Source organism: Centrocercus urophasianus, unplaced genomic scaffold, assembly GCF_019232065.1.
Source record: "Centrocercus urophasianus isolate 14NV4802_14NV808 unplaced genomic scaffold, USGS_Curo_1.0 seq_12, whole genome shotgun sequence".
Lineage (NCBI taxonomy): Eukaryota > Metazoa > Chordata > Aves > Galliformes > Phasianidae > Centrocercus > Centrocercus urophasianus.
In genome coordinates, this window is record NW_024884364.1 from 15808697 (window position 1) to 15824766 (window position 16070).

General features: G+C 39.0%; 1 protein-coding gene across 7 annotated transcripts in view; it reads right to left on the reverse strand.

Moving 5' to 3' along the window:
- The window catches only part of POU2F1 (POU class 2 homeobox 1), a 109378-nt gene that overhangs the window by 39779 nt on the left and 53529 nt on the right, over window positions 1-16070 (reverse strand). For 4 of the 7 annotated variants that reach the window (XM_042810807.1, XM_042810806.1, XM_042810803.1 and 1 more), the window contains exons 1-3: window positions 12419-12566; window positions 7760-7825; window positions 805-905 (exon numbers count right to left, since the gene is read on the reverse strand). In XM_042810807.1, coding sequence (XP_042666741.1) covers window positions 805-905; window positions 7760-7825; window positions 12419-12446 — 195 coding nt within the window. In that variant the 5' untranslated portion in view covers window positions 12447-12566. Of the gene's footprint in view, window positions 1-804; window positions 906-7759; window positions 7826-12418; window positions 12567-16070 lie in introns of those variants that run through there. The other 3 variants (XM_042810805.1, XM_042810804.1, XM_042810808.1) reach the window with 2 other exon arrangements.

The following is a 16070-nucleotide window of genomic DNA, read 5'->3' on the forward strand; positions in this document are numbered from 1 at the left end:
TTTCACACTTCAACTGCTAGCAGATAAAAAAAGCTACCAAAAATACTGCACAAGCTTCTCTTCTCCTAGGGATGTTCCATTTTACTTTAGACTACATCTGAAGATCAGCTTTGATTCCCTAAATATAGAAGCAGCAGAACAGAGGGATCATAGCAGAAAGCTGAATATCATCCCACACACAGGTACCTGAAACAACTTTTTGTAAGAAAAAAATACAAACAAAAAAAAACAAAAAAACCACCACATCTGACAGAAGCATATGTGCTTAATAAGTACCATGATTTTATATTTCTAGTCAATATGTAAGAGCTCAAGAGATCAGAGCCCAGTGCTGAATATCCTTCAACATCATTTCTTTTTTCATCACGACATACTGGCAGTTTTAAGATCTTGGCAACTGCTGGGCTAACACTGTTCTTTATCATAAAGATTAAATTTGACACTGCATTTCATTTATGTCCAATAACTTTATTTTTAATTACTTTAGACAATCACAAGTACCAGGAAAGAGGCATTTAAAGCTCCTCCCAATAGGTCTCACTCTATCTGACATAGTCTACAGCACAGTGCAATTAAATGAGTGCCACAATAAGAATCATAGAATCGCAGGTGTTAGAAGGGACCTCTGGAGATCACAGAGCGTGTATCGACACAGTAAGAACTTTCCCACCTAAGCACCTTGAGCATATGGTTTATCAATATGTTCTCTTACATGACTACTCATTCACAGAAAGAGAACACACGAGAGAAGCTGTGTCTGTACCTGTTTGAGTCACCCTTGCTCTGAAATGGGTCTTCTCTTACCTGATGAAGGTGCCCAAGAAAGGCCTGGGCCTGGGCTGTAGAGATTGGTCCTCCAACAGGCACAGGCTGCTTTTGAAAGTCCAGGCCATTTGTTTGTGTGCCTAGAGGAAGAGACATGATGGCTATTAGCTATGATTTTTACTCAGAGAAAAGACGACTTAAATATGCATAACTCAATACAACATAATAGAAAAAACACTCCAAAGGGTAACGATATTTTTTTCTTTTTCACTGAGATGGATAAAAAAGGTTCTGTCAGTTCTGGGCTTTGCTGATTTAGCTTCTGTCAACTGAAAGAAAATACTAAGCTAATTTAGTTAAATTCTATCATTTTACCTATCAGGCGTACACTACTACCCCATCATTCTCAAACCATGTTAGAGAATCAAATGACTACAAGCTGCTGAAGTTAAAACTTATTTCAGTCCCACGTATACTCCACTCAGTAACTGAATACAACCTTGAAGTTCAGGAAGTGACAAGAACAAAGTTTGTATGTACTCATCTCTCATTAATGGAGGGAAAAGTAATAGTTGAGGAGAACAAAAGTACTGCATGCGTAGTTTTTAATCAAAAGAGTATTAAAACCGTAGTCCAGAAGTGCTCCCTCCAAATTTTCTACTAAATGACTACATCTGCAGAGTTTCCGTGACATAACATCACTGACTGTGTTTGCTGTCGCTCTCATCCACTTTCATATAAATACAACCTGATTGTTTTCCTCCATCTTTGCTGTCATCCTCCTAAAGAGCTTAGGAGACACAAAAATCCACAGAACATCTGCAAATAACCTGAATGTGAAGGAAAGAACTCAATTGTCTTTCCCTTGAACTAATTTCCTATTGCCAAGAGGAACTAACTATGAACTTTGAAAAATTATTCCATGCATAGATAAAGTGTTAGGGATGACCAGTCTGTATCTGGCATATTACCTACCTACTGTGGCTAGGGACAATAAGGAAGACACTGAGTTTGTCAGGCTGCAAGAAATGTCTTGAATAGATTATGCCATCTTAAAAGTTGTGTCTACAGTGAAGTACAAATGGCTTTAGACTTGCAAATTCACATCTTCGCAACAGATTTTGTTGATGCTTATGAACAGGTGTTTAATTCATAATTCTGAACTCCTTCCATCATCTACGCTATTTTTCTCAACAAAAATCTACATTATCTAATAAGAAATAATCAGTTGTTAAATCATGGGGGATGCTATTCCTTAGAAACATCAGCAAAAGCAAGAAGGCAAAAAATTTGATTAAAAATACACTACCCAACATCCAATATAATTTTATACTGCTGCTCTGACCTACAAAAAAGCTTACATAGATAAGATTACCAAAAACTATGCCACTGTTCTACTAGACACAGATGCAAGCTTTCCAGCACCAAGGTAAGTCATACCTGAAGGTGGCCATGTGATGTGGGTTGGTTTTTTTTTGCTGGAGCTGGTATGAGGGAAGAAATGGTCAACTCTATTTTTACTTCTATGGTTTGAGCCAGGGTTTACATACTTACAGACATTACTGCAGCCAAAGATCCACAGACACTTTACATATTTAAATTTTAAACTATGTAGAATAATTTTGCTCAATGAGTCCAAAGTTCCAATACAAAGTGCATGGAAGGACTATCACGGGTCTGAACTAATCCTGAATGAATGTGACTTGGTCACATTTCACCAAATAGAAGTTGGTAAGATGACCTGCTGGAAAGAACTACAAGAGTCCTATCTGTTCCCGTTCTTTTGAGTAAAATGCAGAATCCTCTCACTACAGAAGTCTAAAGGGAGTGGGAAGATGACTGGGTAAACATATAAAATTAAACCCTGACAAACAAATACTGAGTCCAAAGAAGCTCTACAACCCTCCTTATTCAAGCAAATGCTTTTCATCAGGTATTTTCAACCTCGCTGAGGAACCTCCAAGTAGAAAGGGAAAAAGAAAAAAACCTACTGTAAGGGAGGTATCCCTCCCTCCAATTAGAAACTTCCAAGGGTCACAAAAAATTATCCTTCTCAGAGAGGACTAGCTGTTAACCTCACCTTAAACAGCTAAAATAGTTCTTGTTGGCTGTTTTCCAAAAAGAGCCTCAAATCACGATGCTATATTAAAAAAGCACTGCTATGCATATGTATAGAGACACACTGGTTAGTGCTTCTGCTAACTCTGATACAGAGAATTGAAACAAGCCTCCTACAGTTGACAATACTGAGCTAAGCAAGTTTTAAGATTGAGCCTAAAATCTTCATTGATTCCAAATATTCATAACCCTCACAGCAGCAATTTAAAATGGTATCAAGTGAATATAACATTTTCCTTAAATCAATTCTTAAAGATCTGCAACTCCTTCTCCCCACTCCATCCAAATCTCAACTTCAAGCAAAAAGAAAACAAAAAAAAAACCCTTAAAGTCCACCTGTTTACTCTGTTCTACTTGCACCTTAAGCTTTCTTTGGTATCTGGAAGTCCCTTTCCCCTTCGGGTGCAGTTTTGGAAAGAATGCTGCCAGTTTCTCATATTTATCACAGGATGCCTACATCTTTTGAAGAACAGCAGGGAAAATGAACTTTGAGTTGAGGGTTTCACAAGTTTTGCTCCTAAGGTGCTCAGAAGGATGCAACAGCACTTCTGATGAATCCAAGAAATCTGGTAAAGAGACTGGAAAATGGGGTTGTCAGAATTAGGAGGTCACCAATTAGAAGTAAGAAGGTGAAATTAGTAAGAAGGTGAAAGGATCAGAGTGCTGCTTTTGCTCAAAGTAAGAGCTAAATAGAAAAAAATAACAACAACAACAAAATAACAGATTTTAACACAAATATTTATGTCATTCCCATCTCCATCACACCTCCTTCGTTACTGTTGTAATGATTCTGATAGTTCACCAACATCAAAACAGTGGGAGTGGGAAGTCTCAGTTTTCCATCTCTCCTATGTTCTTACATACAGGCATGTTATCACCGTTCTGTTCCTCCTGATAGTTCACGGACATAGAAGCAAGTGAATTCATGTTGCTAATGGAGTAGAAAACCCTTTACGTTAACTGTTCCCTTTCCTGTAAGAATTCCAAGTTAATTCATCCCACTGAACCGACAGAAAACCTAACTTAGGATTAGGGTCTGACAAACAGCAGATGGAAAGCACGGGAGGGCAGAGAGGTGGCAGCAAGGAAACACGCCTCCCCCCTTCCAGCAAGTTGTTAGATCACATCAAGCACTAGGATGTAGTTTGACCCTTATAACCCAAACCCAGTGCAACTTAAGCATCTCCAAATTCTGGCATAAACTCAGCTGCGTGGTTAGTTACTTCAGAGAACTGGTTTAGATGAAGACTAATAATGAGTGCAATCACTTTTCAGCCAAATCAGATCTCTGAACCATCTCATTTAGGGCCACTCCAGGGAACAGAACATGAAGTACCACATCAGCCTGAGCTCGGATTAGTGTTTACTGTCTTCCAATTACACTTCCTGAGGATAAACACAGAGCCAAATGGAGCAGGAAGGTAATACTGCACTAGCAGTCAGGAGAACATGCTTCAAAATATTAAGACCACAATTATCAGAACGTAGTCTGGGCCTTGCAAACTGTTCAAGAAAGCAAGATGAGTGAAGAACTACAGTTCTAGAGAGATGCAGAATAGAGTGTGAGAAAGTACCTATGAAAGGAAGACATGCAGTGAAAAGGAATATTTCAAAAACTAACTTGAGCACGCATCTACAATGTGCTCTAGAAAACATCTTTCAGCACTGACATTCCCCCCATCTATCCTGTGGCAGATGCCAGTATCCAGGAATTGGTGTTTCCTTGTCTATGTTATCAGTAAAAAGTTTAGTAGTTATATTTGTCCAGAATTCTAGCAGTTAAAATCAAAAACATTTCATGGTCCTTTTCCCATAGATTCTCTTCTGGAAATTGGAAATTCAATCTTGGAAAATGAAGCAAAGCAAACAAGAATATTTAGAATCCTTTCAAATTCTTAGCTATTTTGCTGTTATATCAGTCCTAAAACTGCATGTCCTAAAACTACAGCTTTCATAGACATTAATCTTGGCTTCCGTACTACTGCATTAACAGCTTTTAAGAACACTCATTAAACAAGGAAAAAAAACCCTCTTCTGAAAAGTTGTATGCTGTAACATACAGAAAGGAAACAGAGAAGGCTATTGGTATTCCTACACGGTAGAATTTTACCCTCCTCTCTCTTCTTTCCAGTAGATACTAAACGACCTGTTCATCCCTCTACTGAAGGCTGGAAAAGAGTTGTGCAATTCTACAATACTGAAGAACAGTTCATCGATTCACCTTCTTGTTTGAGCAGCCGGCCAACCACTCCTGCACTTATTGAAACTTTTGTTGTTGTTTTTTACTTATCTGAAATACGATTTAATTTTTAAGGTACTTAAAAGACGAGTCAAACTAGTACACAAGAGTTAAAATCTGTTTAAGGCATTTTCTTGTGACCAGTTTCAGGGAAACTTTACTTTGTTCCTTAAATAGCGTTAAAAGCGCTAAATCTAGTTTAACTTCCATGGAACTTAAATTATTAATTTGGAACTTCTGACGTTCAGCCATCTTTACCAATGGTAACTGCTTCTTTTCCTGGAAACATTTGCCCTGCCAAACAAACTCCATGCCCAACAGTAACTACTCTCAAAGTTTTCAAACTGCATCAGCTTACTGCACTGAAAGCAGGAATGACCCAGACAACTACTCTCAATCAGAAGACAGACAGGCAGTGCTTACACAGGAGACTTCAGTGATTTACAAACGTTACTGGGAAGAAGACAATTAATGAAAAGTTACGAGAATCAGCATCTATAAAAATCTTTTTGCATTTAATATCGGAGCCTATGCTCCCTAGACAATCAATCAGTGGCACTTCCAGTCCCTTACCATCACGACTTCTTTTCACTAACTATATGCAGAGCCCAGAACCACAATCTAAACAGACTGATCAGAAGTCTAAATTACATTCCATGACTATTCCTTTAACATTTGTCTGTTGACTAATGCAATTGATGCTTGAGCCCCCAAAGAAAGTCACAAGTGTCAGTCACTACCTCCAGCAGTTTATGAGCACTGTGTCTGAAAACAGACCAATGACTACAGAACAAAGAGCCCTCAAAATTTCTAGCTTGTTTCAGTCTGAACAAATAAAAAAATGAAAAAATCAGTAAGTAAATTTGAAATGAATGACCACGAACACTTAAGTTACAGAAGTGGTACTTGTAAAAGGTCCAAATACCAGTAAGAGTCAAGCTTTTCTTATAAAGTCATGTCAGCATTATAATATAAAAAATAAACACTGTAGTCTCATTTGTGATGAAAGCATCTACATGGAGCTTTACAATCCATCCCTTCTTCATACCACGACCATCATCTTCACACTGATGAAGTATGGCAGGGCAGCAAAAGCAGAGTTCTGTTAAAGCAGACGTTACACTTTTATGATAACGGACTCTCTCCAGATGAATTATGCCCTTCTCTGAAAGAGCTCAGTTGAGGTAAAAGCTGCCAGCTAAAGATGCATTTAAGGCAGTGCATTGGGGGATGACTCTTGAGAAACTGTACACTGAACTGCAGTCATACAAAACAGCAAGTTTGGATTTTCTCAGATGTTTACACACATGCTCCAGACACAATGAGTCAATTGACAAAGGATATTTAAAAGTATTTTCTTGATGTTGTCTACGATTATTTCTCCAACTTGTACATTTTTTGAAATAAAGCTATAAGCCATGCTAAAAAGCCTTAAATAGATAATTTTTTTATACATGGAAGTTACTGATACCTCCCCCATTACAAATACCACTGAAAGTACAGAAGCAAAGATGCCAGTAACCAGAAATACACTTCAGTGAACAGATTTCCTTCAGACTGACACAATCTATGACAGAAAACATTCAGACTCTCAGGTCAGTATTGGGAACATTCAGCCACTGTTAGCTCTGCTACAGCCTTGCTCAAAGAATAAGGAAACAGCAGAATAAAGTAAATTAATAATTGCAGCACAATTCCAAAGTTGAAAGTCTTATTACTGAATAAAGATGAAGAAAACCATTTTCCTTACCCAAGGCAACTAAAATTCCTCTCAACACGAGCAGTTCTTTCTTATTTTTTCTCTCCAAATGTTACACTGAGCTCAGAGAACATTCCGAGTTCAGTTAAACTATTTACTGCCTATTCAGAATAGTTAATTCTTGTTTCTAAAACGAACCTTAAGTTATCTGCAGAAAAGAATTAAGGCACGAGATAGCATGACTGAGTTCTAGTGACTTAAACTTCAATGGGTTATAAATTGGTCTCATCTCAATACAATAGCTGTGACACAAAGCCTATCTGTCCCAGTCAAACTTCAAGTCTATCCTAACACATGAAGACACTTCAGTGAAGTCCGCAGTTTTTTTAAATATTGAGAAATGATGACGCTTTCTTCCTTTGCCTTGTTCTTAAGAACAGTTGTAACCTTGACTGAAGTCTGAAATGGAAACAATATCAGCCAATGGCCCACATCTGCCAGGGAAAATAACAGCCTCAAAATAAATAACGGAGTTAGGTATGTCAAAGATGCATTCTGACAGGGAAGAATGAGATGACTTTATAGAGAGCTAGAGCCACAAGATTTTTCATGATATCAGAAGCATTACAAACAAGAAGGAGGAATAGAGAATCTTGTAAACATATTGATAAGTGCATGAGTAGTGCCCTACATACAGCATGGCTAATGACTTGCTTTTTGTACAGACACGCGGTGTTCTCAGGTCTCTAAAAACACCAGGTGTAGGAACTCTCTCTGTCCCTGAAATTCTACATGTGTTTTTTGGGGTTCTCTTCTACAATATTGTTGTTGTTCCTGTACACTGGCAAAAAAAAATAAAATAAAATAAAAAAATTAGCTTTTCATATTCATTTAATTTGATGATAGAAATACCTGTGTATCAATTAATCATTTCTTACCTGTGTTCCCATCTCCACTCTCCATTGATGGTTTACTGGTTTCTGACGGATTGTTCATTCTTGAGTCTGCATTAAAACAGAAAAAGATATAGTGAAGAACACACACACAAAAAAAATGCTACACAAACCTAATCATATCTTCTTGTCCAAGAGATACACAGAACATCTTGAATTCAATATGTAATTTACTCTAATTCAGCTTATTTTATAACACAAAGAATCATCAGAAGCAGAGCATAATATTGAGTTTTCCAGATAAATACAATTTCAACATTTTGTATGTCATTGTTGACTTGTAAAAGCATAGTGCTGAGGAATAAAAAGAGCACGCTGGAAGGCAAGGATAGGCAGAACTTAGTTTTCAGTACACTGAAATAGAGAAACAAAGAAAAAAAACAAAAAGGAACAACTATGAAAAGATTCAAAAACACTAAGTCTGACCACCAAGGACTACATTCAGCCATTATGTTTGAATAGATGCCATTTATCTAAAACTACATTTTTATTTTACAGAAATGCCACCAATATTAAATTTAATATTTCCTATACATTCATGCAAAACCTTACAAATATGAAATATATTCCTCCTCCTTCTCCCAATAGATGAACCTATTGAAAAGCCTGCTCTGGATCTGAAAGGTGTCAGCTAAATGCTGAGCAACACAGAGCCTTTCCAGATGGCAGACACAGAATATAGCTTCCTTATATACAGCTATACAGATGTTATGTGTACAGCATCAGCTCTACAACTTATTACCTCCTCATTCCTAGCAACCAGCCACATTGATGTGCCACAATAATGCAAATGAAAATTACAAAAGGAATCTCAAGATAGACTAGCTCATAAAGTAAAGCATAAACAAATCCTGAAGTACATTCTTTCATTCCCATAACCAGTTAAACACAAACTCAACCAGCTTGAAATGAATATAAACTTCAGGATATTCTCTTGCAAGGTGCTTAAAAGGTTACTTCTTTCGTCAAAGCAGTGATCTCCAAAATACCAATAAGCTGAAGAGGAATACAATAATGGTATTCACTCCTGTGTCTTTCCCCAGTTATTTCCAAGAATGCCCAGCCCCTCCATTGCTCGACAGCCCAGAAAAGAGCTGGAGGTGAGAAGACAGACTACTGCCATGTGCTACCATCTGCTGCCTAAAGGAAAACAGTGTGCTCCTTGGGATAACAGAGCCAGGGGCAACAGCAGAGGAAGAATACAAGTATGAATCAAATGGAAGGAACGAGCACTTGGGCAGTGCTTGAAAGAAAACAGGAGTTGCAATGGAACTCATCTGGGTGTACTGGGTTGAAAGAGGAAGGAACTAGTTAGAAATGCAGCTTATAAGAGAGAATCAGTAAAAGACATTTGGAAAAACTCCAATGCTCAGTTAGGAAACACGATTTAAGACATGTCAGTGTTTTTAAAACTAATGCAATTTTCCATGTAAACAAGTGCTTCAGTTGAAGCAAGTGGGGCCTAGAAAACCCAGAGGGTGGTAATAAATGAATCTGCCAGTCAAGTTACTTCAACCTCTCCAAAGTATCAGCTCTTCTTCATAGTAAGTTCCTACGGCTATGATTAAACCTTGTAAAGGTCAGCTGAGTATAAAAGATACCTGAATTGGCTTCAGACATGCTCCCTTATAAAAATTCCTTTCAGCGTGAAGGCAAACATGTTAAACTGCCTTTTGAAACAGGGAACAAGTGAGAACCATCCCAGCTGAACACTTCTGGCCCACGTTTCAACAAAAGGCTGAGGTTCTGCGCTGCCTTTCACCACCTCTGCTTCAAGGTACAGCCTAGAGCAGAGCTTCATTAAGGCTGCAGGAACAGAACCTAACAACTTCTCAGGGATTTTTTTTGTTGTTGCTTTTTTGGTTTTTGGGTGTTTTTTTTTTTTTTTTTTTTTTTTTTTTTTTTTTTTTTTTGTTTTTTTTTTTTTTTATATTTTTTTTTTTTTTTTTTTTTTTTTTTTTTTTTTTTTTTTTTTTTTTTGGTTTTTTTTTTTGGTTTTTTTTTTTTTGTCATTTTCCACATCTGGATAGCAACATTTATGTGCTACTAACTGAGAGAGTCTCCCACAGACTACACAGGAAACAGGCTATTTTGATGTGCCACTCACTGCTGGTGGGTCTGCATGAAAAACAATGTGTGTTTGTTTTAATTTAGTAGTTGCACGCACCTTAAATGAGTACACTGTTGTGGTAACAGTGCATTTGTTTGAAGCAATTACAGGCAAGGTTTGTTTGATAAACATCACTAATCTGCTCCTTCACATGCAGCTGGCCACTGAAATATGCTTGGCTTCTGAGAACACTGGGCAGGAGACTTCTATTTGGACATGAAGGACATTTGGACAAACATGAAGAGTGCTTGTCCAGCAGCACCATGAGCAAGATGGGCTCCAAACCCCATACATCTTGCCGTGAAAGCAGGCTAATCTACAGAGCTTTTGGATGTAGGATATATTTTTAGGCCCAGAGCAGGATAGCCTGAGCTCATGATAGCACTGATCACTGGAATGCACAGTCTAGGAGATCACCCCTGAACAACACAGGATCCACTTGCTCAAGGACTTCAGAAAGCCCTTCCCAAGATAAAAAAACAGGGACTCCTGGGCTACTCGGTTGCAAACTGAAGTATTAGAGCCAGCAGGCAGGATACCCACACTGGCATCAAGCTGCACCTAGGGGCAGGGCGGCAGCTGTCTTGCACACAGCACCGCAAGCACTGCTACCCAACAACTTCTTGCACAACATGCAGACTGTTTACAGGACAAAAGCAGAACTCTTTTCATAAGGCAAGAGATGTCTTCTTTCGTTTTAAGGTATTGTAAAATAATTTTTTTTTTTAAAAAAAAAAAAAAAAGGTTTTCAGTGTTTACTAATACTAGACAGATAAATGAAGTTGACTCAAGTAGCAAAAGTGAGTCCACCTGACAAATATTTCATCATAAGGATTGACCCCGAGAGTCCTCAAGTGTCATTACTGTGAAAAATCAGCAAGTTGGACACCAAAACATCTTTTCAGCATCGCTCAAATTCGAACGAAGGATGGCATCCATTATTACACCAGCTGACTATTCTTGCTCAATCTGTGGGCCTTCTGCATGTAAAGCATCACGAACAATGCCACTATTTCCATTGCAAATGGTATGACACACACATCTGAAGCACAAAACTGCCACCAGCCAAACAGACATATCTGCAGGATTCTAAGCCTACAGATTCATTATGTCACACACACGCACAGTTTATACGTACTCATAAGACTTCTGCTTCAGTTAAAGGAATAAACAAATGAAGTGAACTAAAAAAAAGTCCTGACGCCCTCATCCTTTTTCCTCCCTTCAGACTTTAGCTGTGTTTTAAATAAAGGCCCTGGGCTACAACTTCTGCCAACCTCATCGAGCAGCACACTCAGCAGGAGGAGGATCGAAAGCAGCAGGTGTGTGATTGAGATCCAGCTCTCGGAGGCGAACCCAGGCAGCACTCTGCCGTGCTGGCAGCACTGTGCCGCGCTCCCACAGCCCCTCAGCATGTCTCAGCAGGCATGCAGAAGGAAGGAGCAGGCAAGGGACCAGCCTGCAGCATTAGAATCTATGCAGACCTAGTAAAAAGCTAAACCTTAACCAGTACATCACTCATTGTTTCCTTTCACCCAAAGTGAAAGTACCTAATACTCCGACAGAACCAGCAAAAATGATTCAGTGACACATATGGGGAAAAAAAACAAAGTTCAACATGAGTAAAAACGTACCAAGAACTCACTTGAAGGTTTAGAGTAGAAATTCATTTTCAGAAAACCAATTTCATGTTCAGAAACAAATATTCAGGTGTCTGCTTTAAAATTTACCATCCAAAAATGTTCTTTATATACAGATACAATGCATTTAAAAATAAAAAATAAAAATAAAAATCAATACATTGAGCTCCAGGGAAAGAGCCTTGAAAATAAATAAAATCTCCTGCAAAATTGAGATTATCAGTTTCTTGTAAGTAACTTAAAACTACATTTAGAAGAAAATATGGCATGCCTGTTCTGCAGTCCTGATGAAATCTCAGCTCAGCAAATACATTATCCCAGTAACCTTAGGCACAGCTTGCAACGGTATCAATGGCAACTGCTGTGGACTCCACCTTATTTTCTATTACGCGCGAAGAACCTCGCTATTACATTAAAAATACACAGACATAATATACACTCTGTTGGGGAATGGCTCAATACGGCCAGTAAATTTGTGGAGACTGCAACTCTCTCACTCATTTTCATGTTTTAAAATTTGAAACACACAGATACGCAAGTCAAGTCTTAAGTCTCAATGCTTATTAGAAGCTAAATGCTTCTCACGTTGAAATCCAAAAAGCATACGGTCTGCATCAGTATCTCCTAAGCCCAACAACAAGCCCCTTCAGTGCAGAGGAAAAGAATTCTCTTGGATCGAGGGAAAGGGGAGAAGAAAATAACTTATTTCCCCGGTATGACACATACAATACATATATATAAGGCATTTCCTCACTGCCGATGCACTGGTGAGCTTCAGCCTTACAAGCACCTTCTCTGCCTCTGCATATGTGATTAAGCCTCTATGCATAGTCAACCTCACACCCTCTATTTCCATATTAAACACTTATAAGAAAGAGCTGAGCTGGTACCCACCTAGAACGTAGTCACTGCAGTCCAGCATTGCTGTGGTATCCTCTACAGGTTCAGACAGTCCAAGGAAAGGGAGAATGGCAATTTCTATCAAATCTACACTACTGCTCTCAACGACACAAGAAAGGGAGCGGGGAGGTGGGGGAAGAAATACAACTTCAGTTACACCATAGCAATCTTCAACTGAACAGGGAAACTTCAGTTGCTCTGTGGAGTTTTAGTCTCTCCTACTAGCAGTGTCTGACATTGTCAAGGCGACTGAAGCGTGAAAAGTTCCCCTTTTTGTAATAAAATAGAAACAAAGATTGCAGCTGGCAGTTTCCATAATGAAGCTTAATCAGTATGCGCCTGATTAGGGCCTTATGCAAATCTCCCCTCATTAGCACAGCAGCCAGCACTTTGAAGTCCATGAACAATTCATTTGCAGAGTACACCGAAAGCGCTCCCTGCATAATTTAAATCTCGGTATAAATATTTATCAGCTCATTTGCATATTAATTGGCAGTGCATGAAGGGAAAAATTATCTCCCGAGTGCCAGCATAATAATTAGGGAACAAAATGAAGTTTCTTCCAATAGCTTGGCTTCTCAGCCCTAACTCGAGCACAGTACCACAGGGGAGCAGCGAGGGGAGAGAGACTGAGTTTTGTTAAAATGCCACTGAAATGACACGTACAAATTAGAAACAACTCTACAGACTTAAGCACCTTTAATCTTATTCCTGCTGGCAACAATAACTTCAGTAATAAAGGGGATTTGGAAAAAGCTTTCTGCACAAACCAAATAATCCCAAGAAAACAATTAGCAAGGTAGGAGCCCAACACAGAGCTGTCAAACCAGTGCCTGCACATCTGTGTGGCGTTTTCCACACGGTAAGCCGAGCTGTCACAAGAAGGTCCTGGGCAAGAAAGAGGAACACCAGGGCAAGGAAGCAGCACGATTCTCTCTAAATGACTAAAGAGGCCGGTGATTCATTATCTGGTAATCCCTTTGCAACAGCCAAATTAACAGCAGTGGGTATGTTGAGCATTGTGTAATATTTGACACCCACTAATCTATCCCAAGTGAAATCAAAATAGATTTCACTTTTTTGCTTTCCAGCGACTTCCAAGAAAAAAACCCAAATCTATTATTAATCCCTACCACAAGCACACACAATATAGTCAAACAAAGCTCACTGTGGAGCACCAAGGCTGTGGCTTTGAACCACCCAATGATAAGCAGAGCCCGGTTGTGGCTGAAAGTGTAACCTGTCAAAGGACTGGGGAACACGCTACGCTCTATGGAGGAGCCAATCCTCTCTTCCAGATGTGTTCCACAGAGCAACGCTTACTGAAGAACTACAATGCTAGATTAAACCATTGCAGATTGCTTGATTACCACTCAAATCTCCTTGATCAAAACAGCAAGAATGTTAATGCAAAAAATTAAAGAGGAATTTGGACTATGCAATATTTATTAGACTGTGTTCTGATCATGAAAAAATGTGTGATGATCAACACCAGTGACTGCAGGGTTGGGCCACTCGCTTCCCGATGTTAATGTGAATTTAAAGACTGTTTTTTTTTTTTTTTTCCTCCTTGAGTTAGCTGTACTTTTCTCCTCATTTTTGAAAGGAACTCAAGCACCACCTCTCTACAGAAGAGTGCATAAGAGAAGGGACTTCTCGATCGTCCGTCACTGACTGGAATTTGTTTCCACGCTTGGCCTCTTCTTCTGTTCAGGTTCATATCTCTACTTAACACAAGATGTTTCCCACTATATATTTAACAAGTGATCTACTTGAAGAAGATGCCAAGAAAAGAATATACACCCAACTGCATGGAGACAACACGTACCAATTACCTTTTCCTAGCACCCTGCTTCTGACTTATTTCTTAGACATTTATGCATCCCATGAAGACTTCTGGGGCACATCACGGTTCCCAGACCTTCCCAAAACCTTGCTGTTCCACCCATGTTTCTGGACTACATTAAGATAATCCCTTTGCTTCATTGGCTGGGCCTGGACAGACGGTGACACTTGATGAAGCAGGAGCCACCGAACAGTGGCTGAGCTGAGGCAACCTGCAGCACAGTGCCAGGTCCACAATGCCATCCTGTAGATTCTCTTTGCACTGAACTGCTTGAACACAGGTGCAGCAGCAGAAGCACACAAAGGCAGGAAGTGACCGTTAAAGCAGGCATGTGTAGTGATGGATGACTTGTATCAAGAACAGAATAATAAAGCAGTAAATAAAGGCCAGGGAAGGATAAGCCTGAAGCAGTGTCAGCAAGTGTTCTGCAATACCACTGTGCTGCTCATCTGCTCTATTGACACTGCACTGACAGCTAACAAGGAAAAGGCAGAAAAGTTTTCTTCCTGTTCCTCACGGTGCCCCAACCAATCTTTCTTAGAAGTACCATCCCCCAACAAGCATACATTGCAACTGTAACTTCCACTGACATGCTAATTTCAATAAGGCCTTTTAAGCTGACTTTTCAAACAAAGTTTAGCAAAAAAAAAAAAAAAAAAAACTAAAACACAGTGCGCTTCAAGTGATCACTCCCTTTTTGATAATTTTATTATCTATTATGTAAATTCTGATGGTTTTGGCCAAAAACACTATTATTCCATCTAGGCCACACCACTGCAACAATTTATGGGGTATGCTTCTGTAGAAGACCTGAAGATCTAAATACAAGGATGTGGGGAGCGACTGAGTAGATTGCCTTGCTTCCAAACCAATGCTATTTTCCTATCCAGGTTCTGCCAACTCATTGGCTATCTTCCTTGTTCTGGATTCTCACACTGAAAGTTAATTAATACCTTGAACTAGTCACACCTGTGGTACTCACATTTAAGCAAAACACCACTGTGAGTTTTTCACAAAAATCATTATTTTTCCTCCAAAGATACCTTAGATCATTTTCAGGAAGAGAAAAAAAAGAAGTAAACTCTCTCAGTTTCCCATGCAACTATAGACATTTCAGAAGTTCTCTTCAAGAAATTCTGCAATGCTGATGTTGTTGAATTTTTCTTCCACACAGCTCTGTTCATGATTTGCTGCAAAAGTGAAGGAATCAAGGCCACTAAAATGGAGCCAGGTATGTCATGGAATCTTCAGTCCAGTGCTGCAGAAGTACACCTCCTCCACTATTCTCTTCACATATCCTTAAACGTTTCTTTGCTGTCTCTCCCTCCAATTTGTTGCTATTTATGGAGTTCCAGTGATTATAACTCGATACCTTGGTTTTTTTTTAAAGAGTATATCATTTCCCTTTGCAGCTTATGCAACTTTTGGTTAGACTTGTTCTGCACCTTCTCTTTCATTCTTTTTGCATCTTTCATTTATTATGGCCAATTCACTGATTGTCAATTCACTCAAGGGGGGGAAGGAGGGAAGGGAGTTGGTAGGGAACTACATAGACAATGCAGAATTAATGAGATAAAACAAAGTTATTAGCAGCATTCTTTCACTGAAACACTTCAAGAGGACAAAACACCTTAACTTTTATACTGGCATACTTCCGTATATTAGTAAAACATCATTGATTACATGTCCTCAGTGACAGCTAGGAGATTTCTGCCACTAGGCAGCTCTGTGACAAGTGTGACCTTTGCAAAACTCCTGACACGATTTCTGACACAACATGGCAAGACTGCTCAATAAACC